The sequence below is a fragment of the Rhinatrema bivittatum genome, chromosome 6 (assembly GCF_901001135.1).
Source record: "Rhinatrema bivittatum chromosome 6, aRhiBiv1.1, whole genome shotgun sequence".
Classification (NCBI taxonomy): domain Eukaryota; kingdom Metazoa; phylum Chordata; class Amphibia; order Gymnophiona; family Rhinatrematidae; genus Rhinatrema; species Rhinatrema bivittatum.
The window spans coordinates 304,308,343-304,333,237 of NC_042620.1; the positions used below are offsets into that span (position 1 = coordinate 304,308,343).

Sequence of the window (24,895 nt, forward strand, 5' to 3'; positions counted from 1 at the left end):
ACGCGCTTGGATGAGCATGCAAACCCCCGGATGCAATAACAGTAATAGTGCATCCAAAAAGTGCATCCAAACCAACGTGTAGCTAATAGCGCTCATCACATGTGAATTCATGTTGACAAGGCTATTAGCTATTACCCCAACGATGCAAAAAAAAAAAAAAAAAAAAAGTACGCTCGACACATACATTTTTACTCCCCCCAGAGCAAGTGTTAATTCTTGAGACACCCCAAAAGTTTACAGAAAAGCAGAAAATACAGCTTTTCTATAATTCTTCTGACTTAATATTGTGGCAATATTAAGTTAGAGGAATCAAAAAATGTAGAACTGGAATTTTTTTTTTTTTTTAAATGTCGCCGGTGATCAGGTTAGGAAAACAGACGCTAAATTAACAAGCGTCCATTTTGCTACCCATGGCTGTGCATAGGATAGGAAACTGGACGCTCATAAAATAGTGTCCATTTTCCTAAACCACATGGACAGCCACCTTTCTTGGTCGCCAATGCCAAGGAGGCGCTAAGGATGCACAATATTCCCTAGTGCCTCCTTTTTACTGTAGCAACCCATTTAAATATTAAATCTGGCACCCGAGAGAGGGCACTAAATCATGAGAGCCCGTTTAATGCGCATCAATATTGCATTGGCCTGAAAGTGTGTGGCTCCTGATACACAGTTTAAAAAATACAGAAAGTCCTCAGATTTAAGAACTGGTTCCTGAAAACTGGGTCATAAGACAAAAATTTGTCAGTCAAAACTACTTTTCCCATTTGACGCAATGTCATAAATGGGAAATGGGTCCAGCACCAAGGCCCAGTACCTATTTTATTATAGGAACAATTCTGTCTGTACATCTAAAGGCTGTCTGTATATCTGGATCAGCTTTGTAGGGATACTTGTGCACATTCTTCTAAGTGTGGCTGTAGATACCTTAATCTTTTGTCTGCTCTGTTCAACTTTACCCCATTCATGTGCAGAATAAGGATAGACTGGAGCAGAAACCTGATGCTTTAAAAGTTGCCACTTCTCTTTATCTATAGTTTGCAATCTCAATTCTAATTTCTTACCATGCAGTGAATCTATTGCCAGCAGGCCATTAGCTAAGCACTCTGGTGACATCTTTCATAGTTTTGTCTTAGGAGAAGCAGGGGCAGAGTGGGTTGGCACCATAGTTCACAATCATTGTGGTGCTGGAACTCCTGATGTTACATGTGTGTTCCACCATCTTGGGGGTTTAGTCACACTGCTTTCAGCACCCGGCAACTCCTGCACGCTAAGTGGCAGGGGAAGAGTTTAGTCACACTCCTGTCAGTGCCCAGCTGTCGGCAATGTTCTAGAGTGATTCATGCATCTCTGATTTGAAAACATGTCTATATTTTGCTGTAACTTAACCTTGGGGCATTGTGAGTAGGGTGACATAAGATGGAGAACTTCCTGTACCTCCACTTACACATGCATTTGGTGACATACACCAACTACTGAAAATTAAGCTCATTAAATGTTGTGAATCCAATAAAAATACATGAACCCAAAATGCTTTAATGATAAGCTTGTAGAAATATAGTTCAGCAGACCATATCCCGAACATGAGTAACTACAAAAAGAAAGCTGATGAGCAATAAATTAACCCACACAGATGATAGCTTTTGACTAACAAACACATTTGGCTTTAGCTTCTGAGAGTGATACAATTACAATACAAATTATGTTACAACCAAAAATGACACCAGCTGCAACTTGTTTGCTGACCTTCAGTTCTATATATTTAACTGTATTTGAGTAATAGCATCATGTTATAAAGCAGTTTTACTCAACCTCCACTATGATGTGGGCTATTTTTCTAATACATTAAGCTATAAAGAAATATTCACATGCATCTTTTTCTTTTACTCCTAAAATTATATTAGGTGTGAAGATTTGTGGTTTGATTTTGTTTTTAACATTTTCTACAACATCAATGCCAAGGTCACCATTAAAGTTAAAGGACTTGGTTTTCGGGAATTATTATTTTGCGTTTGGCAGAATCAAAGAAAGGCACTCTCCATGCCAACAGAGCCAATTTCCTGGTACTATCAGTAGCAAAACAGTCTCAGGGGAGTTTGGAATCAAAGATTAAATTAGGCTTTTTAGACTTTCAGTGAAAATCCTAAAACTGCCATGCTGCTGTAGTTATCGATAGCAGCAGGAATTCTGCACTGCCAGTAGCAGGGAACCTCAACTGGGCTCCAAGGACTGAGAACTAACATTCCCTGAAAATCAAATGCTCTGAGTACTATAAAACCTCAGAAATCTAAGTACTTAGAAAAGTTATTAGAATTCTAGGCAAGCTTATTCAGTTGCCAGTCAGCAAAAGGTTAACAGATGCATACATTACAAGATAAAGCTCATAAGCAGATGGCAGGATGCAAAAGTCAAATAAATTCAACAATAGTAGCTTGGAGCAACTATTTGTGCTTGCAAAGTTTCAATGTATAATAGTGGAACCTTATCCATCCCAGTAATAGTGATGAAGCTCTGACTGTAGAAATTGTTTCTCAAGCTCGAGAGTAACTGTTTTTATGGACTAAAATGGAGGGGGGAAATCCTGTTAGAATGAACAACTCCCCTGTAATGCTGAGCAATTGCCATCAAAAACAAGCAAAAAAAACCCCACTGATTTTCCACAAATATGTTTATCTGTTCACTTTCTATTCCTTCCTTCTTTCCAAATGTACATAAACAATTTATTATTCAATCCTTAAAAAAAAAAGTGTGGGGGGGAAGGACAAAGAATAGCAAAAGTGATCCTATGAAAATGTCAGCATGGACCTCATACATTTTATCATGTTTCAAAAGAACTGTAACTTTGAGCTATATTCATCAAACCTTTTCTCCCTTTCAATGCCTAAGGGTGGGGGTGGGGGTGTGGGTCTCTGATGAAGTAAGGTAATCTAGAAATTCCCTCCCCCCACCAAAAAAAACCCCAAAACCAACGACACACAACTGACATCATAACAAGAAAAGGAAATCTTCTGGGCTACAGTACCTGAATTAAGGACTCACTCAGTTTCTCTTCATCCACTTCTAAAATAATACTTTTTATTTCTTCATAGGGCATTCGATAAGATCCTAGGAAGATGGCTGAAATGAAAAGATCTAAATAAGAACTAACAATATAGGTACGGACAAAAAAACAAATAAAAAATGTTTCAATTGCACCAGAAGATGCAGATTTCACCACAAATATTTATCCTGATGATAAAATGAGGTTAGAAATTAGACCCGCAGACAAGCACCGTAAGCCTCTCAATGTTATGTCCTTGAGGACAGTTCATACATCTAACCTGGTTTGGGGGCTTTCCACATAGTACAGGAGGGTGAAGAGGTAGTAATGATTGTTAGTTCCATTTTTCTCAGTTTATACATTTATTTATCTTATTTTATTTATATTCTACCATAAAGCACACCTCAAAATAGATCGCATCCCCTCTCCCTGGAGGGCTTACAATTTAATAGGAGGATTTACTCAGCAGCAATATCTTATCATGGGAGAGGCAAAATATCACGGGAAGGGGGAAGCATTCCCATAGGCAGGTTTTGGATTCACCTGGCAACCCTGTGGCTGCCTCCTTCATCTCAGCCGTGCAGCAGGTTGGGGATCTCGTGGGCAGCCCCCTCCCTATCGCAGGGCACTGGCGGATTTCTGGGGCAGATTTGGATCCTTCAAGCAGCTCATGGAATCCTTTTCATCTCGACTGCCGGACAGCTTAGCATCTGCCGGGTGGCTCGCTGCTTCTTCTGGTGAGTTGGGTTCGGCTGGGAGTCTCCTATGACCTCCCTTTCACTTCAGCGCCAGACCACCACCTCCTCTGAACTGCCACTCTATACAAGCACACAGCTTGCACAGTGGATTGAGCCAACTCTGGCTGGCCAAACATCAGATTAATTCTTTCAGAACAGCAATGATATAAATGATATTTAATGATTTACTAATATTCTTCAAGAACCGACATGCACTATACTACTACTAATTAAAAAGTTAAAAAAATGTCAATTTTTAAACAGCCACTGAGCATTCAAGATAATCAGCTAATTGTAGCTGGATATGTTCGACGGAACCATCGAATAGGAGGTGGTGAGGAAACCAATCACAGGATTTTTCCAGAGTGTAAACAGGCAAGAGTGTCCAGGACAACATGAGCTGAGCATTATTATGCCATTAACATCCATGTGGGTAGGTGACCAGTCAATGTGATCTCAAGGTGACCACCTGGCACAAGGTTACTTTTTGCAGGGGTTCCTGAGTTGGCAGATGAATTCAGTGCATCCTTGACTATTTGCTGAGGCAAGTTTCAATACTAATCCTCAATGAAGCACCTGTTATATAAGTCCCAGGGTGTGTCAACTACAATACATCAGATAGGGCATCCATGTTACTCCCCTCTTGATTTTCCTCCAAACTTCCCATTCCACATTGAGGGTGTATATTCAAGAATGTACACTTACAATCCTAACCACTGGGTCCAATGCTATGCATCTTTGGAATCAGAATGGGGTAACAGCAGAGAACCCTAGCACTGGTGTGTCGAGGGGGGGGGGGGCAATGCTCCTGGCACAGGGCCATAGGTGGGTGCTCAGAGCCAAAATAGGGAGCTCCATGCAGCCATTGGTAGACGTCATCCCATCGGCGGCTGAGCAGGAAAGCATGCCATTCCTTTCCTGTGTGCTGTCCACAGTTTCTCTAAGCCATGCACGTGTATGGCCGCAAACAGTAGGAAGATGGGTGGGGCTATGGTGGAGCTCATCCCACCTCGGCCTGAAGAAAAAGTCAAATCCAAACCTCCAGGTGCTATTTCTCCTTCCTGCCTAGCCCCGGAAGGAAAATGTTGCCGGAGCCGTATGGATAGGAAGGAGGAGGAGCATCCACCCGCAGGCAAAAGAAGCAGCATTTCTGGCAGGGCTGCTGTGGAACCCACTTTGTGGTGGCCTGAGAAAATGAGGCCCGGTACCAGGCCCGCCGCAGATTACACTTTGCGGTGGCCTAAGAAGAGAAGGCCCAAAAGTGAGAGGGAAGCTGAGGCCCTGGAGAGTGTGTTTGTGTATGAGATATTGTGTGTGGGAGTGAGAGACTGTATGTTTGGAGAGACAGCATGTGACAGCCTCTGTGTGTTTGTGCGAGACAGAATATGAGAGTAAGAGTCTGTGTGGGACAGTGAGACTGCAGGTGAGAGAGAGAGAGTGTGTGTGTGTATGTATGAGAGACAGCATATAAGAGTGAGCTGTGAGTGAGACAGCATGTGGGAGCGCGAGCCTGTGTGTATGTATGTATGTATGAGAGAGACAGCATGTAAGAGTGAGAGCTGCGTGTGAGAAGGCATGTGAGAATGAGACCGTGTGTGTGTATGCATGTGTGAGAGACAGCATGTGAGAATGAGAACCTGAGTGTGTTTTTGAGGGAGGAAGGAAAGAACACAGGTGGAGAGAGAAGAAACAGAAAAAAAAAAGACCAAGAAAGGAAACGTGAAAAAAAAAAATTCCCAAAGATAACATGCCAATCACTAAACATTATTATAATTATATTATAATAATGTTTAGTGATTGGCATGTTTAGTGATTGGCATGTTATCTTTCGGAATGTGCAAGAATAGGACTTTCTCCTTGCTGATCTCACTATGTACAAGATCAGCATGGAGGAACTGGAAGCCCCCCCCAAAATGTTTTATACTGCGGAGCCTGCACAGAGGAGACAGCGGAATGGGCTTTAGTGCCAGTTGCAGCGATAAGAGCCTCCCCAATATCCACGCGACAGCAGAGACAGTGACCACAGAGGAATGAGAGAGGCTCCGAGGTTTCTGGCAAAAGAAAGAGAAGGTGTCTGTGTTCAGTGTGTGAATGTGCATGAATGGGAGTCTGCCGGGGGGGGGGGGGGGTGCATTTCTGAATGTAAGTTTGCCTTCCTGGGATCTGTCTATATGAGAATGGGGGCCTGCCTCTGGGTGCGTGTATGAGAGAATAAATTGGTGCCTGACTGTAGGTGTGTGAGAATGAATGTTTGCATGCCTGGGGAGTGGAGGGGGAGCAGTGTGAGAATGACTGGGAGCTTGCCTTGGGGGTGTGTGTGTGGGGGGAGCCAGTAAGTGTGAGAGCATGTGTGTGTGTATGAGAGAATCCGGGGGAGTAAGAGCGTGTGTGCGGGGTGGGGGTAGAGTGGGTCTTAGAGCCTGACAGAAAGTTTGTGGGATGTATAAGAGCATGTATGTGTGAGACAGAATGAACATGTGAGTATGTGTGTGAGAGAGAGAATAAAGTCTGTGCACTCCCTTAACCCTTAATCTCAGGGTAACAGGAAATCAAGAGCTCCTAGGTATGGACAAGCAGGTGCTTTTTTAAAATCCGTATTAGATTAATTATTGGGTGCTTATTTGATATGTGTGCCATTTTGAAATATTTTATTGGTGCTTGGGAAATTTTTAAAACATGTGTATAATTTTAATCAAAAGAAGTTATTCTATTTGTCAGTGGTTTTAAAATATTCTTTTATTAGTATGGTTTTACTATTATAATTGATATTTTATGTTTCTTGATTTTATGGTTTATTTTATGAGGAATGGTGGCTCTGGTTTTCCATTGATATATACAGATTCTGGTTTCTTAAGGTTTAAGGTTTATTGTTATTTATTTATATACCGTTGTCTCAGCATAGCCTTCACAGCGGTTTACAATTCTTAGGGTTTCCATTTCAGTTTTTGTCTGCATACTGCTAGTTTGTGCTCCTTTAAGTCTGTATTTGGTGAGGGTCTATCTCTGATCTGTGCTTGTGACCCAGGTGAGAGATTCTGCTACCGTATAGTATGTGTGTCGGGATCGATAGCAATCAGGTTTGTTTTGTTTCCTCAGTAGGTGGTGTATTGGTATTCTGGGACCCAGTGTAATATTTAGCTGTGCTTTTTCACAGGTAGGGTTTTCATTTGTTTCCTTGGAGTTACTATTGTTATGTTACAATAGGTTTGGGTTACAGATTATATTTTTTGTGGGATGTGGTAGCTCACAATCTGTCTGGCAGTGGAAGGTGTAAATATTTTTTTTTTATGATGAGCTTTAAGGGAAACATCCACGCTCCATTGCTGGGGGAATATCTGTAGATACACAGTATATTACAGAACTGGAGATGCAGGATTTATATTGAAATTCTTTCCCTTCCTGTAAGCATTCCAGATTTCACTCTCACAGCCATTTAGAATTAGTTGAATGAGGTTATCAAATCATTTTAATATAGGTTTTACTAGAAGTGTGAAACTAGCCAGCTATTTAAAATTATGCAGAAGGCCCTTTGGACCTTTTTATTAAACTTTTTATAGCCAGTTTTAAAGCAGGGGGCCCATGATATGGAGGTGGGTGTGAGATGAGGAAATTACATTTTGGCTCCCCCCCCCACCCCCACCCCTCAATTCTTCTGTCTAGAGTTGCCACTGATATTCTGTGACCTTAAGCATTAGTTCAAGAAGTTTGGGGGGGGGGGGGTGATGGAGAGGCACACAAATGCATTGGCCCCCAGGTACCAGAGATACTTGGTATGCCACTGATCCCCTAGTGCTCCTTCAGCAGCCTGGGGAGGAATATATACTGCCTCCCCTGGTAATGCAGGGAGAAGAGGAACTCCTGAGGTCATCTAACAGCATGGAAAGCACAGCACTGGAGGCAATAGCAGTAACCAAAAGCAGCCTGGAGGGAGCCCCTGTAATGAAACTTGCAGGATAAGTACAAACGGATGAGTGTACTGAGGCAGTGGCTGGGATAGTGACAGCAAGAGGGAATGGCAGTGGAGTAGTAGTGAAGGCCAAGAGAAAAGGGAAAAATCTACAAAGGTCGAATTCCAGATCCAGCAGTGTACTGAATAAATCTGATTGTGACAGCAACTCAGATGCAAGTACCTCTGTACAGCCATTACGGAAAAGGGCCTCCTGTGTTGACTCTGATATCTCTATTTTGGAAGGTCTGACCCAGTAATTATGAAAGAAAATTGCAAAATGGAAATATACTGATATATTTAGGATTGGAACAGTCACCACCACAGTGTAAATGAGGCTGCCATTGGTGGGATTTAAAGAATCATGAGATAGAAGCATTTACCTTAGAAAAGGTGCAGAGATTGCACTAAATAAACACAAATGCTCCAGATTCCTGAAAATATGGAACCCTTTAAGAGTATGGCTGGATAAGAGTGGCTCCCCAGGGGACGAGAGGAAGGGATCCCCTGCAATAGTGTAGGGGAGACGTACACACCGGAGGTGCCCTGATGGGACATTTTCTGGAGGCAGATCCGCCTCAAAGATCATATAAGACATTGTTTGCTAACCACCACTGGTTTACTCAATGATTTATTCAATAGCACTACTGATGTAGCCCACCTTTATGGGGAGGGGAGGGGGATTAAAGAGGGTTAACAAAAACTCATAAAAATGGTTGAAGATAAGTTGACACAATGTTTATTCATGCTTAAATGGATGTATTGGACCAATGTTGTATGTTTGTTTTCACAATAAAAACACAAATTAAAAAAAAAAAAGGTGCAGACAAGTGTGACCAAAATTATAAAGATGGAACAATTCTCCTATGAAGCAAGGCTAAAGAGATTAGGACTCTTCAGTCAGGAGAAGAGACGGCTGAGGGGAGATATGATAGAGGTCAGTAAAATAATGAGTGGGATGGAATGAAGGCATTAGGTCATAGATTCCAAGATGGCCATGCTAGCCTGATGTGCCTGAGATCGCTCCTTCAGGTCCAGGAATTTGTTTCACTATGCCCCTCTCTGGCAGGAAAAGAAGAGCAGAGAGTGTAAAGTATTACCTGAATTTTCCCCGCTTGCTATTTTGAGACTGATGGACACATGTATGTCGGGGAGGCTCAGCTCCGGGAGTTTGCTCGTTGGAGGTTGAAAGGGAAGAAGCTTTACCCGGCCTCCTCCATGAGCTTTCAATCTCTCTCTCTCTCCAAAGGAACGTTTTGCCCCTGCTAACCCAGCGGGGACGCGTGCATTGGCTCTGCAGCAGGGACGGACGCCGGCCAAGGATGCATCGAGATCGCAAGTCCAACGGTTTCTGCTCCAGAGCATACTGAAGAGCTTTGGTGTGCAGGGGAGTCTACAGACACCATTGCTTTAAGGCATATTGGAGATTTAACATTGGAGTTACCTACTATTCAGTCTTTAGAGCTGGTAAGACCTTTCACAATTACTATTGAAACAATCTGGAACACTATATCTTCTTTTCAACATATATCTTCTCCCACTCTGTCAACTTCTCACCGACCTCAAGCTTACCCATTTCCTATACGCAGATGACATACAAATCATCATCCCCATAACGGACACCTTACACAAGACCATGGCCTTCTGGAATAAATGCCTCACAACCATCAACGACCTTCTAACCAGCATCAACCTGGTTCTAAATACCAACAAAACGGAAATCCTTATAATAGCACCGGAAAAATCTACCCTGCTGGCCTCCAGCAAGTCTCCAGACACCTCAGGATTCACCACCTCACCGCAAGTCAGAGATCTGGGTGTTATACTAGACGACAGATTCAGCCTCAATAAATTCATCAACAATACCACTAAAGAATGCTTCTTTAAATTACAAGTCTTAAAGAAACTAAAGCCACTTCTTCGCTACAGAGATTTCCGCACAGTGCTCCAAGCCATCATTCTCCCGAAACTAGACTATTGTAATTCGCTTCTGCTGGGACTTCCCGCCTGCTCCACCAAACCCCTCCAGATGGTACTAAATGCCACAGCAAGAATTCTCACCAACGCCAAAAAAAAAGACCACATCACCCCGATCCTCCAGCACCTTCATTGGCTTCCCATTAAATACAGGATACAGTTCAAAAGCAGCATGATGATGCATAAGGCCCTTCATAGCATATCCCCACTCAACTTAACCTTCAAGCTGCAACTACATACTTCCGATAAACCAACTAGAAGAGCATACCAAAACAGATTGATTACCCAACCCGCAAAATCCTCCCTGAGAAAACGCGCTCTATCAACGGCGGGCCCGTCCCTCTGGAATTCCCTTCCACCAGACCTCCGCCTTGAGCCGTGCCATTCTACTTTTAAGGCAAAACTAAAGACTTGGCTCTTCCTGCAAGCATTCCCAGAGAGCTAAGATCCAAAACAAAACAATCCCTGTCCTTTTTGTTCTAATGTATTTATCCTTATGCTTTATTTATCCAAGATTATAAATTGCCTTATTTATATGTTTATAGTTGAACCTAGCTAGTTTGTTTTTTCTTATTTACTTAGACCAAATTTTTCTGTTTTCTGTTCCAAGATTTGTTCCATGTAAACTGCCACCTGGCAGTAGTTATTACTGTTTACTGTGAACCGGAGTGATATGTATTGTATACAGGAACTCCGGTATATAAAAACCATAAATAAATAAATAAATAAATACTATTCAAGTTCTAAACAATAATATTACCAATTAGATTAAGCCTGCTGTTAAATATTTGGGTTCCCTGGATGGTCGTTTGAAAATATCGGAAACTGAGATTTCTGTTAATAAAGAAAACTATGGATCTCTTAAAAAAAGATATTAATAGTATATCTGTTTTGTAAAGAATATGTTAAAGGAGAATCACTGGTTGACTTCAAGATTGGAACATTTGGAAAATCAAGTAATGGGGAAGAACCTGTGTTTCATTAATTCCTCTAAAGATCCTACAGTTGCTCCTAAAGAGATGAAGAAAAAAAATACTTGGTAGATATTTTTAAGTTTCCAGAACAGGCATTTCCACTTGTTTCTAGAATATACTATGTACCACCTTTCAAGAGAGGAGCTGAGGAGCCTAACAACATGCAGGTTATTTTTCCCATTGCCTTGTCTTCATTGGATATTACAGCTATTTTGGAAACCTCTCAGAAAGATTTGGTTGAACCAGCTACCTTGATTGAATCCAGTGGGAGCACTGAGAGGAGAGGATTGCCTTGCTGGTGGCTGGAAAGAATCAGTAATTACTGCTTGGAGAAATTTAAAACTTAAAAGTATTGGGAGAACTAAACTATTGGGGTATTCTTTTGTGTGTTTTGTTTTAAATAGGTAGTCAGAAAGTCAGGCAACAAACAGAAGTTTGTGTGTTTGCATATCCCAACCCTCCCACCATTCTCCCACCCAACCCTAATTTATCGTTTAATTTATAGGCAGGTGTTACTTTCACACTTAAAATAAAAAGAAAAAAAAATCAGACTTTTAACAAACTCAGAAATTCCCAAAACATTATCCAAACTTTGATTATTTCCTTGTAAGTTACTACCAGATATATAGCTAATACACCAATACATTTAAAGGACCCTAATTGTATACAATCCTACATCCACAGTGACCTAAAACTTAACTAGGACCTGAACAAATTTAAGATGGAGGCAGTCCAGCAGCAAGAGGGAGGACACCCAGGATTTTGCATCGAGTGTCACATGTATGATGTTTTTTATCCGCCAGTGACAAGTTGTACGTGCGCCTGCGATGTAAAGAGCTCCTATCTCTCAGAGAACGAATCCGATATCTGGAGACTACAGTGGCAGAACTGGAGCAGCTGAGGCAGACAGCGAAGTATATAGATGAGACTTTTGTTGCGTCCATCGGTCTCAGACAGCTTCGACCTCTGTGTCTCACCTTACTCTCCTCAAGCCTTGGGAAGATGGCTGCTGCCGTGTGTTCATGCCGCTCTCTCCGGCATCCCTGGAACGGCAACAGTGACTGTGTTTGCCATGAATTTCCTGAGGGTCTCATAGCGTGCGTGCGCGCACGCCACCCACGTCTTTATCTACGTCATGGCGGGAACCTCGGGGGCATCCCCTCCGAGTGACGTCTTCACATCCTGATCATTAGCCTGCCCTTCGTTTGCTAACAGGCCGATACAGTACAGTGCACACTGGTGGAGCTCACTGTTAACCCGCGTTTGGACGCGTGTTTTTGACGCGCTAGCTTTACTTCTTATTTAGTAAGGGATAATAGCGTGTCGAAAACGCACGTCCAACCCCTCCCAAAACTAACAGCGCCCACAACATGCAAATGCATGTTGATGGCCCTATTAGTTATTCCTGCGCGATTCAGTAAGTAAAATGTGCAGCCAAGCAGCACATTTTACTTTCAGAAATTAGCATCTACCCAAAGGTAGGCGTTAATTTCTGCCGGCACCGGGAAAGTGCACAGAAAAGCAGTAAAAACTGCTTTTCAGTGCACTCTCTGACTTAATATCATGGTGATATTAAGTCTGAGGTCCCAAAAGTTAAACATAATTAAAAATAATAATAGTAAAAAAATGTAAAATCGGCCTGCGGCTCGCAGGTTGAAAACCGGACGCTCAATTTTGCTGGCGCTGCTCCAGTCAAAAAAGAGGCACTAGGGACTTGCTAGTGTACCTAGAGCCTCTTTTTACCGCGGGTCCTCATTTGCATGCGGGCCGATACTAAATCACTCGCCCGCGCTCCCACGACTTTTACTGTATTGGCCTGAAACTGAGTTAGAAAGGATTGGAATGCCTCCGGTCTAAGCCGCTCTGCTGCTTCCAGCGGCCGCAGGAAGCTCTCTCTGCCCTTCGGTGTATTCTTCACTAACATGGGTACCCGCTCCTCGGGGGCCGTTCTGCTCTATTTCAGGTACCTATCCTGGGATACCGGGTACTCGCGTCGAGGGCCTGCTCTCCCTCATCTGGTGCCTGCCACTGAACAACTTCTGCCTGTCAGAACCTTCTACAATACAGCTTCTGTTCAGTGAGTACTACCTTCAGCTTCAGTGCTCAGGGTTTACATCCGGGACCTGTCCCTGTTATGCCGCGCTGCCTATCATCTACTCGAATGTAGACTGGTCTCCTCTGCTGAGGACCCCTGGACTACTTCACTGGACTACCTTCACTGCTGTCCGCCCCGGGCAGTACCATCAAGCTGTACAATAAATACTACTTCTCTGTGTCTGCGTGTATAGAGTCTACTCTAGTACTGCGGTTCCTCATGGGGCTCCTCCCCATGGGAGTGGCCATCACCGAAGTACCCAAGAATCCACTCCAACACCTCATAACCACAACAACCTTCAGGGACATTGTAGCCAAATCCCAACTCCAGTCTGGCATCCCTGGTGCTGCCTTGGAGAAGGAAGATCTCATCAGAGAGCATTAATCTGGTGCAGCAGGAAATGATCTTGTAGCAAGGACCTGCTCTCCAGGTGTTGCATTGTCCTCTCAGACCGAAGAGGTGTCTCACAGGACTTCTGCCAAGAAGGGAAGGGTAAGATGCCGTCATAGTTGGTGATTCGATTATTATGAATGTAGACAGCTGGGTGACTGATGGGTGTGAGGATCACCTGGTAACATGCCTACCTGGTACAAAGGAGGTGGTCCTAACGAGTCACCTTGATAGGATTTTAGACAGTGCTGGGGAGGAGCCGGCTGTAATGGTATATGTGGGCACCAACGACATAGGAAAATGCAGGAGGGAGGTTCTAGGAGCCAAATTTAGGTAGAAAGCTGAAATCTAGAACCTCCAAGGTAGCATTCTCTGAAATGCTTCCTGTTCTACGAGCAGGACCCCAGAGGCAAGCAGAGTTCCCGAGTTTTAATGCTTGGATGAGACAATGGTGCAAGGAAGACTGATCCAGTTTTATAAGAAACTGGGGAACCTTTTGGGGAAGAGGAGAGTCTTTTCTGAAGGGATGGGCTCCACCGTAACCAGGGTGGAACCAGGCTGCTGGTGTTAACCTTTAAAAAAAAGAGATAGAGCAGCTTTTAAACTAGAAAAAAAGGGAAAGCCAACAGTCGGTCAGCAATGCATGGTTCGGAGGGAGGTATCTTCAAAGGATACTAAGGGAGCATTAGAGTTACAGGATCCCAACAGAGTGGTTCCACTAATAACTAAAGTAATCCAAGTGCCTCTATTTAAAAAATCACCTGAGTTAAAATATTTCACTTTATCCCTGACAACTGAAAAGCAGAATGTTAATACAAACAAAAAGTACACTTTGAGATGTTTGTATACTAATGCAAGAAGTCTAAGAAGTAAGATGGGAGAATTAGAGTGTGCAGCAGTGAATGATGACATAGACTTAATTGGCATATCAGAGACATGGTGGAAAGAGGATAACCAATGGGGTAGTGCTATACCAGGGTACAAATTATATCACAATGACAGAGAGGAGTATGTTGATAGTGGAGTGGCGCTTTATGTCCGGAATGGCATAGAGTCCAATAGGATAAACATCCCACATAAGACTAAATGTACACTTAAATCTTTATGGGTAGAAATCCCTTGAGTGTTGGAGAAAAGAATAGTGATAGGAGTATGCTACCTGGCCAAAATGGTGAAACAGACAGTGAAATGCTAAGAGAAATTAGGGAACCTAACCAAACTGGTAGTGCAGTAATAATGGGAGATTTCAATTACCCCAATATTGACTGGGTAAGTGAAACATCAGGGCATTCTAGAGACATAAAATTCCTGGATGGAATAAAAGACAATTTTATGGAGCAATAGGTTCAGGAACAGACAAGAGAGAGAACAATTTTAGATCTAATTCTCAGTGGAGCACAGGATATGGTAACAGAGGTAACTGTAGTGGGGCCGCTTGGCAATAGTAATCATATGATCAAATTTGAATTAATGATTGGAAGGGGGACAGTATGTAAATCCACAGATCTAGCGCTAAACTTTCAAAAGGGAAACTTTGATAAAATGAGAAAAATAGTTAGAAAAAAACTGAAGGGTGCAGCTACAAAGGTAAAATGTGTGCAACAGGCGTGGACATTGTTAAAAAACACCATCCTAGAAGCACAGATCAGATGTACTCCATGCATTAAGAAAGGTGAAAGGAAGGCAAAACAATTACCATCATGGTTAAAAGGTGAGGTGAAAGAGGCCATTTTAGCCAAAAGATCTTCATTCAAAAATTGGAAGAAGGATCCATCAGAAAAAAATAGGATAAAGTATATGCATTGGCAAGTTAAATGTAAGACATTGATAAGACAGGCTAAGAGAAAATTAGTTGGCCATAGAAGCAAAAACTCACAATAAAAACATTTAAAAATATATCCAAAGCAGAAAGCCTGCAAGGGAGTCGCTTGGGTCATTGGATGATCAAGGGGTTAAAGGAGCACTGAGAGAAGATAAGGCCATTGCGGAAAATTAAACAATTTCTTTGCTTCAGTGTTTACTGAAGAGCATGTTGGAGAGATACCGTTCCGGAGGTTTTCATGGTTGATGATTCAGATCAACTGAACCAAATCATGGTGAACCTGATTGACAAACTGAAAAGTAGGAAATCACATGGACTGGATGGTATACACCCCAGGGTTCTGAAGAACTAAAAAATTAAATTTCAGAACTATTAGTAAAAATTTGTAACCTTTCATTAAAATCATCCATTGCATCTGAAGATTGGAAGATGGCCAATGTAACCACTATATTTAAAAAGGGATCCAGGTGTGATCCGGGAAACTATACACCAGTGAGCCTGACTTCAGTGCTAGGAGAAATCATGGAAACTGTTATAAAGAATAAATCACAAAACATTTAGACAGACATGAATTGATGGGATTCAGCCAATATGGATTTATCCAAGGGAAGTCTTGCCTCACAAATCTACCTTTTTTGAAGGGGGGGAAATAAACTTGCACACAGGTGAACCGGTAGATGTGGTATATTTGTATTTCCAGAAGGCATTCGACAAAGTCCCGCATGAGAGGCTTCTAAGAAAACTAAAAAGTCATAGGATAAGAGCTGATGTCCTTTTGTGGCCTGCAAGTTGGCTAAAAGATAGGAAACAGTGAGTAGGATTAAATGGTCAGTTTTCACATTGGAAAAAGTAAACAGAAGGGATTTGTACTTGGACCAGTGCTTTTTAATATATTTATAAATGATCTGGAAAGGGGTACGACAAGCCCTTTGCGGATGACACAAAATTATGAGGAGTAGTTAAATCTCAAGTAGGCTGATGAATTTTAGGAGGGTCTTGTGAGACTGGAAGATTCAGCTTCCAAATGGCAGATGAAATTTAACATGGAGAAGCGCAAAGTGATGCATATAGGGAAAAATAACCCTTGATGTGGTTACACAATGACAGGTTCTATCTTAGGAGTCACCACCCAGGAAAGAGATCTAGCCGTCACAGTGGATAATACATTGAAATTGTCGGCCCAGTCTGCTGGGAAGATCAAAAAAGCAAACAGAATGTTAGGAATTATTAGGAAGGTAATGGAAAACAAAATGGAGGATGTTATAATGCCTCTGTATGGTGAGCGCTAACCTTGAATACTGCATACAATTGTGGTCACCGCATCTAAAAAAGGATATAGCTGCACTGGAGAAAGTGCAGAGAAGGACGACCAAAATGATATGGGTCATGGAATCGCTGCCCTATGAGGAAAGGCTAAAGAAGTTAGGGCTGTTCAATTTGGAGAAGAGGCAACTGAGGGGGGATATGATAGAAGTCTACAAAATTATGGAAGGAGTTGGACAAGTTAATGTAAATAGATTATTTACTCTCTCATAGAATAGAAGGAACATGGGGCAATCCATGAAGTTAGCAAGTAGGTCATTTAAAACAAATGGAAGAAAATTATTTTTCACTCACTGCATAGTTAAGCTCTGGAATTCATTGCCAGAGAAAGTGGTTACAGCAGTTAGTGTAACTGGGTTTAAAAAAGGTTTGGATAAGTTCCTAGAGGTTAAATCCATAAACTATTACATAAATTAATAAGCAATAGCAGCTTGTGATCTATCTAATCTTTGGGTACTTGCCAGGTACATGTGACTTGGATTGGACACTTTTATAAACAGGAAACTGGGTTTGATGGATCCTTGATCTGACCCAGTATGGCAACTTATGTTCTTAACTCATGTAAAACAAAGAGCAATATGATAATATTGCACTAATGTTTTATTATTTCATTCTTATTGTTGCAGGACTGCCATAAAGGAGAACAACAGTCGATTTTGGGATGTGTCTTTAGTTTTTTTAATATTGTGAAGAAAGAAGTATGACACCAAAATTAAAATAGAAACAGGCATCTGTAACTTCAAGAAAAGCATGGTTTAAGAACAAATAAACCCCATCATTCATCAAATTGAGTTGTGGTGTTAACACCATAATGCATGCAAAAATTATAGTAACACATGGCGCAAATGCACATTTTTTTTTTTTGGGGGGGGGGAGAATCGGGGAGGAGTTTGGGAGGGATTTCTTTAATTAGGGGCAATGTCATGCCTTGTGATAGCATAACGCATGCTATTGCATGGTTTTAATGCCAAAAGTAACTACACCTTTTTTCCTGGCGTTAGGCTGTGCGATATGCCTGAAATGGCCATAAGTCAGTTCGTGATACATTTTTGGAATTGCATTTTGGGCATTTCTGGGCTGGGAGAGAGAGAGAGCGCGCCTTGTGGAGGGCCTCACTGTGTGCACCTATTTATATCTCTATAAAGGGCCACCTAATAGGTCAAGATGAGGTGTTGGTGGTGGTTTCGGGGCCAGTTTCACATGCAGAGTGAGACATATGAACAGTACAGTGCACCTTGGTGAAGATTTGACGTCATTTGGAGTGAGAAAAGACTCAAAAAGATGAAATTATTTTCTATATTATTTCACCCTAGCTTGATGGTACCATGTTATAGAGTCCATCAAGCTAGGGTGAGAGAACAGAGTAGAAATATCATCTTTTGAGACTTTCCTCACTCTAAATGACGTCAAATCTTCACCAAGGTGTTCTGTGCTGTTTGTATGTCTCACTCTACATGCAAAACTGATCCCTCAACCCTAAACCCCCACCAATACCTCACCTCAACCTATTAGGTGGCCCTCCTATAGAGAAATAAATACTTCCCTACTATAAGGGCCTTGTAGATAGTCTATCTCTCTCTCTTGACCCCCTCCCTTCCTTACTGCAGTATGTGACAAATAGGGTTTACAGCACCGTGCAATACCGATGCAAAGCGGTAACTTACTGCATGGTGCGGTAACTCAAAAATTTCCATAAACACACCCCTTTTTCCTTATGGCAGGAGTTATCAATACGTTAATACTTTTTGATGAATCTAGGGGAAATAGATTACATTTCCCAGCTACCTTAAAAGTATGAAAGGGAACACCACTTAGGGTTTCTGGGAATATATGGTCCTTGGGAGTGGAAGTCTCCAGAGTAGGGAGGGTGGGGCTTTTAATGCGTAGCTGACTACTTAGATGTTACACTTAGAGGAGAAACAGTGAAAGGAGGACGAAGATGTTCTTGGGCGGAATCCATAGAGATTGAAGCTACAGAGAGTGCCGATACTCCAGAGCAGAGATACCAGATAGATTAAGAGGAGACTATGGAGATTAAAGGAGCCTTTTATGCTTAGGAGAGTAAAAGACACTCCGCTCTAAACGGAAGTTCTTTTCTCAAAGTTTGTTTAAATAGGGTTTTTCTCTGGTTCACCTTTCAGCATTAAGCAGCAGTAGGAGGAATAAACAGTATTTCATTTGTGAATACAGTGGGTAGTCTTCCCTAAAATTCTAGTTATTCTTGACAGAAGAAAATATTTAAAGGGAAACGTCATCAGCATTTACTGGACTTTAAAGAGAATAATTTTTAACAACAAGGATATAAGTTTCAATGAACTGATTCTGGATCTGTCCTAAGCAGCCAAGAGAGTTTGATCCTGAGACACTTTTGTGCAATTTTGTTTAAATTAGTGAGCTAGCCTGAAGCTTTGGGTACTACAACAGCACCATTTGAACAGAACTAAGTAGGTGCAGGGCACTGTGATTCAGACTGCATGAGTCAAGGACTTCTATGTCTAAATACACTGTACCTCACTGGGTATTATTTTAATTTTTTCCTTCTTTATTTTTCCCTCCATGGATTATCATTCGCTGTGTTTCGAAGAAATTTGGAGACATATGGGCAGGAGGGCAGACTGCGACAATACAGATACATGCTAAGATACAGCCCTGCAGGATGTATCAGTGATTGGTTAATGAAGGGCTACCAAAATGATAAGGGGAATGGAACAACTCCCCTATGAGGAAAGACTAAAGAGGTTTGGACTTTTCAGCTTGGAGAAGAGACGACTGAGGGGGGATATGATAGAGGTGTTTAAAATCATGAGAGGTCTAGAACGGGTAGATGTGAATCGGTTATTTACTCTTTCGGATAGTAGAAAGACTAGGGGGCACTCCATGAAGTTAGCATGGGGCACATTTAAAACTAATCGGAGAAAGTTCTTTTTTACTCAACGCACAATTAAACTCTGGAATTTGTTGCCAGAGAATGTGGTTCATGCAGTTAGTATAGCTGTGTTTAAAAAAGGATTGGATAAGTTCTTGGAGGAGAAGTCCATTACCTGCTATTAAGTTCACTTAGAGAATAGCCACTGCCATTAGCAATGGTTACATGGAATGGACTTAGTTTTTGGGTACTTGCCAGGTTCTTGTGGCCTGGATTGGCCACTGTTGGAAACAGGATGCTGGGCTTGATGGACCCTTGGTCTGACCCAGTATGGCATTTTCTTATGTTCTTATATGCACATGTGGTGGATGTACAGTCATGGCATGAACTGTGAGCAGTTGTTTCCTCTTCTCTTGCACTGTGCAAGCAGGTTGATCTGATATTTTGGTTGTCTACTTGAGTAGAAATGATAAGGAAATCTAACTGTAGTAGAATCTAGTTTGATGAAATAATTCTTTAGTCTGATATATGTCATGTCACGAGTATATGACAATTTGAAGTCTTAGAAGAATGGATGCAAGAAAATTAATTGATAGACTGGAGTTGGGGTAACCTAGTTGGGTAGTTGTCAGATTCTAAACAAGTATTGCTAAATGTACAAAGTTTTACAGGCCAAATAATACATATCTTTCTAATGTCAGGTACAATTTATTTAGCATACTGCAAAAGGACCTGGAAAAGGTTTTAAGTTGAGCATGCATTGCAGTCACAGCTTTAAGTAGGAGAGGGGAGCGGCAAGGAATAGTTAATTACTGCCCAGTGCATGTATTAGAGGTTGCCCAAGCCAAGGATTTAGAATGGGATTTCTCTGCCAGTATATAACAGGAAAATAATTGCTGGGTTGCCGAACAAGGAGAGAGGGACGCCCCTCTCTTAGATGGTCAGCCCAGATGCTGTCACGGATTGGCACCATAGATTCACCTGGCTGGTAGGATTGTTGTGTAGAAAGCCAACTGGTGTGTGCTAAATATAGCCATGTCAAGCAGGTGGTCACCCTTGCTTGGAAACATGCCAGGACCTGGACATGAATTTTCATGGAACATTGCAGTGTAGTTACAGCTAGCACAGAGAAAGTGAGTTACTGAGTCTGTCTTGCTAACTTCATGGTGGATAGTGCAGCTAGATTTCTTTTTTGAGACTCAGCTAAATGTTATAGAATAAAGATAATGTTATATTCATTAATAAAGCTGACAATTTCTACCAAATATAGTGCTGTGTGCATATTTTGTCAAATAGGTTGTTACAAAGGGGTGTGAATAAGGTTTGTCATGGCTGTCAATGTCAGAGTACATATCTCATTAAGATGCTGCAAAGTGGCTATATGTCATTTTTCTGTCCCTCTAAATTAACCCATATGTGTTAACAAAATACAGTAAAAAAACATGTTAGGTTTGTTTTCTTCACCAAGTTATAAATCAGTACATTAAAAATAAGGAAACAAAATCTAAACATTACATACATAAATTCTGTGCTGTTTTACCATCCAAAATTCTCAATTCTTTCACTTTTTTCTTTTGCAAGACTGGCTTCTTTTCTTCATTTTCTTCAACTGCTCTTTTAGCTGTAAAGCAAAATCAAATATGTGTCAGGATTGTAACCTACCAATGTATCCAATATATAGACATAGATTTCAAGTCAAGCTATGGAGCTGATACGTTGACAAAAATAAGATGAAAATACATATTTATTGCATCAGTTATGTTAATATGAAAATAAGGTGAGCCCTTTTTTACAATTTTAATAATAATAGATATTATTTCTAGGTGGAAAGAAAAAGAAATGGAGAGAAGCTAAAATATATTCAGGTCTCCCTATGGGTAAGAACTGCCAAGTTTGTTCTAATTCCAGGTAATACATGTGCAATTCCTCAGAAAGGCCACGAAACCCTGAAGGACCTAAATCAAATGTTACCTACTTCTCAGAGAATTCCTAGGTTCTTTTATTACCAACTACAGTAATCATTCTGTGTGCCTTAACTAAAAGACAGCATCTCATTTTCAACTTTCTTTTGACTCCAGTATAGACCAAAAATCAATGGTGCTCTACGATAGCATCTCATGATAATAAAAATGGTCAGCTACACATACTGCAAAAGTAAGCATTGCAGAATAAAGTGAACAGATATCTGTATGATAGCTCAGAAACACATAGCAAAAGCATATCGTCTTATGCAAACATTGAACTTGATGATATTAAAGTTATTGACAACTTGTTGCAACCACAGAATTGTAGCAGCACACATTCACAACTATTTTAACTATTATTTTTTTAAGAAAACTTAAAACACATTGCACTCATTTGTGCAGCCAGGCAACACAAGATTCAAGGACAGTAATTGAAAGAGAAAATATAGACTATTTTCAAAGTAACAGAACATAGTAACATAGAGCAAAGAAGCAGCTTTATGGGCCATGCTAAAAAAGGATGATGGGTCATCAGTTTTTATTGGAGTGGTTTACAGACCTCCAAATCAAATGAAAGTACTAGACAGAGATCTGGTTGAAGACATCCAAAAGATGGGGAAGAAGGGAGAAGTGGTGATTGTTTGACATTTTAATCTGGAGGATATAGACTGGAGAATCCCTTCTGCGGAACAAGACCTGATGTGGCCAGTGAGGGTCCATTATGCAGATTCTTAGCGGGTCTGGGACTGGTACACTACCTGTTTGCAGATGATATCCAGATATTGTTACCTATAAAAGATTCCTTGTCAGCCACATTGAAACTCTGGGAGGTGTACCACAAATCAATAAATCAACTTCTCAAGCACATGCCATTGGCACTAAATAACTCTAAAACCGAAATACTGTTTATCTGTAATAAGGTAACAGAAAAAATAGAGATTGATATTTCAAACTGTCTCCCTACATATAAGATCCAACAGGATGTCAGAGATCTAGGATGTATTCTTGACTCAGAGCTCAATATGAAAACTTCAGTGAAGACCATTATAAAAGATGGTTTTCATAAACTGCGAGTGCTAAGGAGATTAAAACCATTATTGCACTCAAATGATTTTCGAATTGTGGTACAGGCGCTAATTTTACCCAAATTAGACTATTGTAATGTAGGGATGTGAATCGTGTCCTCGATCGTCTTAACGATCGATTTCGGCTGGGAGGGGGAGGGAATCGTATTGTTGCTGTTTGGGGGGGTAAAATATCGTGAAAAATCGTGAAAAATCGTGAAAAATCGAAAAATCGAAAAATCGCAAAACCGGCACATTAAAACCCCCTAAAACCCACCCCCGACCCTTTAAATTAAATCCCCCACCCTCCCGAACCCCCCCCAAATGACTTAAATAACCTGCGGGTCCAGCGGCGGTCCGGAACGGCAGTGGTCCGGAACGGGCTCCTGCTCCTGAATCTTGTTGTCTTCAGCCGGCGCCATTTTCCAAAATGGCGCCGAAAAATGGCGGCGGCCATAGATGAACATGATTGGACGGCAGGAGGTCCTTCCGGACCCCCGCTGGACTTTTGGCAAGTCTCGTGGGGGTCAGGAGGCCCCCCACAAGCTGGCCAAAAGTTCCTGGAGGTCCAGCGGGGGTCAGGGAGCGATTTCCCGCCGCAAATCGTTTTCGTACGGAAAATGGCGCCGGCCATACGCGAATGGCGCTGGCAGGAGATCGACTGCAGGAGGTCGTTCAGCGAGGGTTCCGGCGCCTCGCTGAACAACCTCCTGCAGTCGATCTCCTGCCGGCGCCATTTTCCGTACGAAAACAATTTGCGGCGGGAAATCGCTCCCTGACCCCCGCTGGACCTCCAGGAACTTTTGGCCAGCTTGTGGGGGGCCTCCTGACCCCCACGAGACTTGCCAAAAGTCCAGCGGGGGTCCGGAAGGACCTCCTGCCGTCCAATCGTGTTCGTCTATGGCCGCCGCCATTTTTCGGCGCCATTTTGGAAAATGGCGCCGGCTGAAGACAACAAGATTCAGGAGCAGGAGCCCGTTCCGGACCGCTGCCGTTCCGGACCGCCGCTGGACCCGCAGGTTATTTAAGTCATTTGGGGGGGGGGTTCGGGAGGGTGGGGGATTTAATTTAAAGGGTCGGGGGTGGGTTTTAGAGGGTTTTAGTGTGCCGGCTCACGATTCTAACGATTTATAACGATAAATCGTTAGAATCTCTATTGTATTGTGTTCCATAACGGTTTAAGACGATATTAAAATTATCGGACGATAATTTTAATCGTCCTAAAACGATTCACATCCCTATTGTAATGCCCTATGGCTAGGTGTGCCACTATCAACTATTCGCCCGTTGCAACTGTTGCAGAATGCTGCGGCGCGACTTCTAACTGATACAAAGAAGTTTGATCATGTTTCTCCAGTACTGATGGGTTTGCATTGGTTTTCGGTTCAGTACCGTATACAATATAAATGCTTAACTTTAATTCACAAAGCCATCTATGGCAGGAATTCTGAATGGCTAAATGCCTCATTGCGCATTCACGTTCCAGCACGGAACCTGAGATCACTCGGACAGGCCCTGCTGACTATACCATCACCCAAACTGGCTCATTTGAGTTCAGTGAGGGAGAGATCTCTGTCTCTAGCAGGACCAAAGATGTGGAATTATTTGCCTGTTGAGATCCGGTCAGAGGAGAATATCAATAGTTTCAGGAAGCAAATAAAAACCTGGCTATTTGAACAGGCCTATGTTAATTAACTGACTTCGCCTATTATATCCCTATAGATTGAGGAGATATTAGAAGGGTTAAGAAGGGTTAATAGGGAGATGATAAGATGGGTAAGAGGATGGGAAAGAGGGTAAATTGTATGAGGAATGGTGAAGAAATGGTGGGGTTTTATTTATGATTGTACTTAATAGGGTTTTAGTTTTAATTTAATTTATTGATGATGTAAAATGTGCAAGGATACGTTTCCTATATATGTATATGTATTTTGAGTGTTGCTACTGCAACTCAATTTAATGTAAACCGCTTTGAAATTAATTTGAAAGTCGGTATATAAAGTTGAATAAATACATAAATAAATAAATATGAGAAACAGTGTTCCCCTGTCTTGTCGTAACTTCACGAGAGTCTTGCTGATGAGTGGAAGTGGAGGGTAAGCATAGAGGAGACCTATTGACCACGAGTGGGTGAAGGTATCCCATGGGGGAGCTTTGTGGCTATGGTGTAGATAATAAAGGTTTGCTACTTTGCAGTAGTGTATTGACGCCAAAAGGTCTAAGTGCGGATGACCCCAATGGTGAAATATGTGTTCTGCTATTGTGGGGTTCAGGGACCATTCGTGGGGATGAAAGGTCCGGCTGAGATTGCCCACCATCACATTGTCCGCACCTGCTTGCTAGGTCTCTCTCAATAGTATGGAATGGGAGAGAGCCCAGACCCAGATCTGCGCTGTCTCCTGACATAGTAGATAAGAGTCTGTGCCACCTTGTTTGTTTAGATACCACATTGCAATCTGATTGTCCATTTGGATGAGGACCACTTTGTTCGATAGGCAATCCTGAAAGGTGAAAAGAGCATATCGAATTGCTCGGAGTTTCAGAAAATTGATCTGATGCTTGGACTCCGCCTTGAACCAAAAACCCTGGGTTTGGAGGTTGTGGACATGAGCATCCCAACCCAGGGGAGATGCATCTGTGGTTAGTATAATTTGGGATTGTGGAAGTTGGAAGTGTAGTCCTACTAGAAGGTTGGACTCC

General features: G+C 41.9%; 1 protein-coding gene across 1 annotated transcript in view; it reads right to left on the reverse strand.

The window, feature by feature from the left end:
* The window catches only part of DIAPH2 (diaphanous related formin 2), a 2,404,298-nt gene that overhangs the window by 1,196,921 nt on the left and 1,182,482 nt on the right, over positions 1-24,895 (reverse strand). The window contains exons 19-20 of the mRNA XM_029607438.1: positions 20,687-20,788; positions 3,020-3,114 (exon numbers count right to left, since the gene is read on the reverse strand). Coding sequence (XP_029463298.1) covers positions 3,020-3,114; positions 20,687-20,788 — 197 coding nt within the window. The remainder of the gene's footprint in view (positions 1-3,019; positions 3,115-20,686; positions 20,789-24,895) is intronic.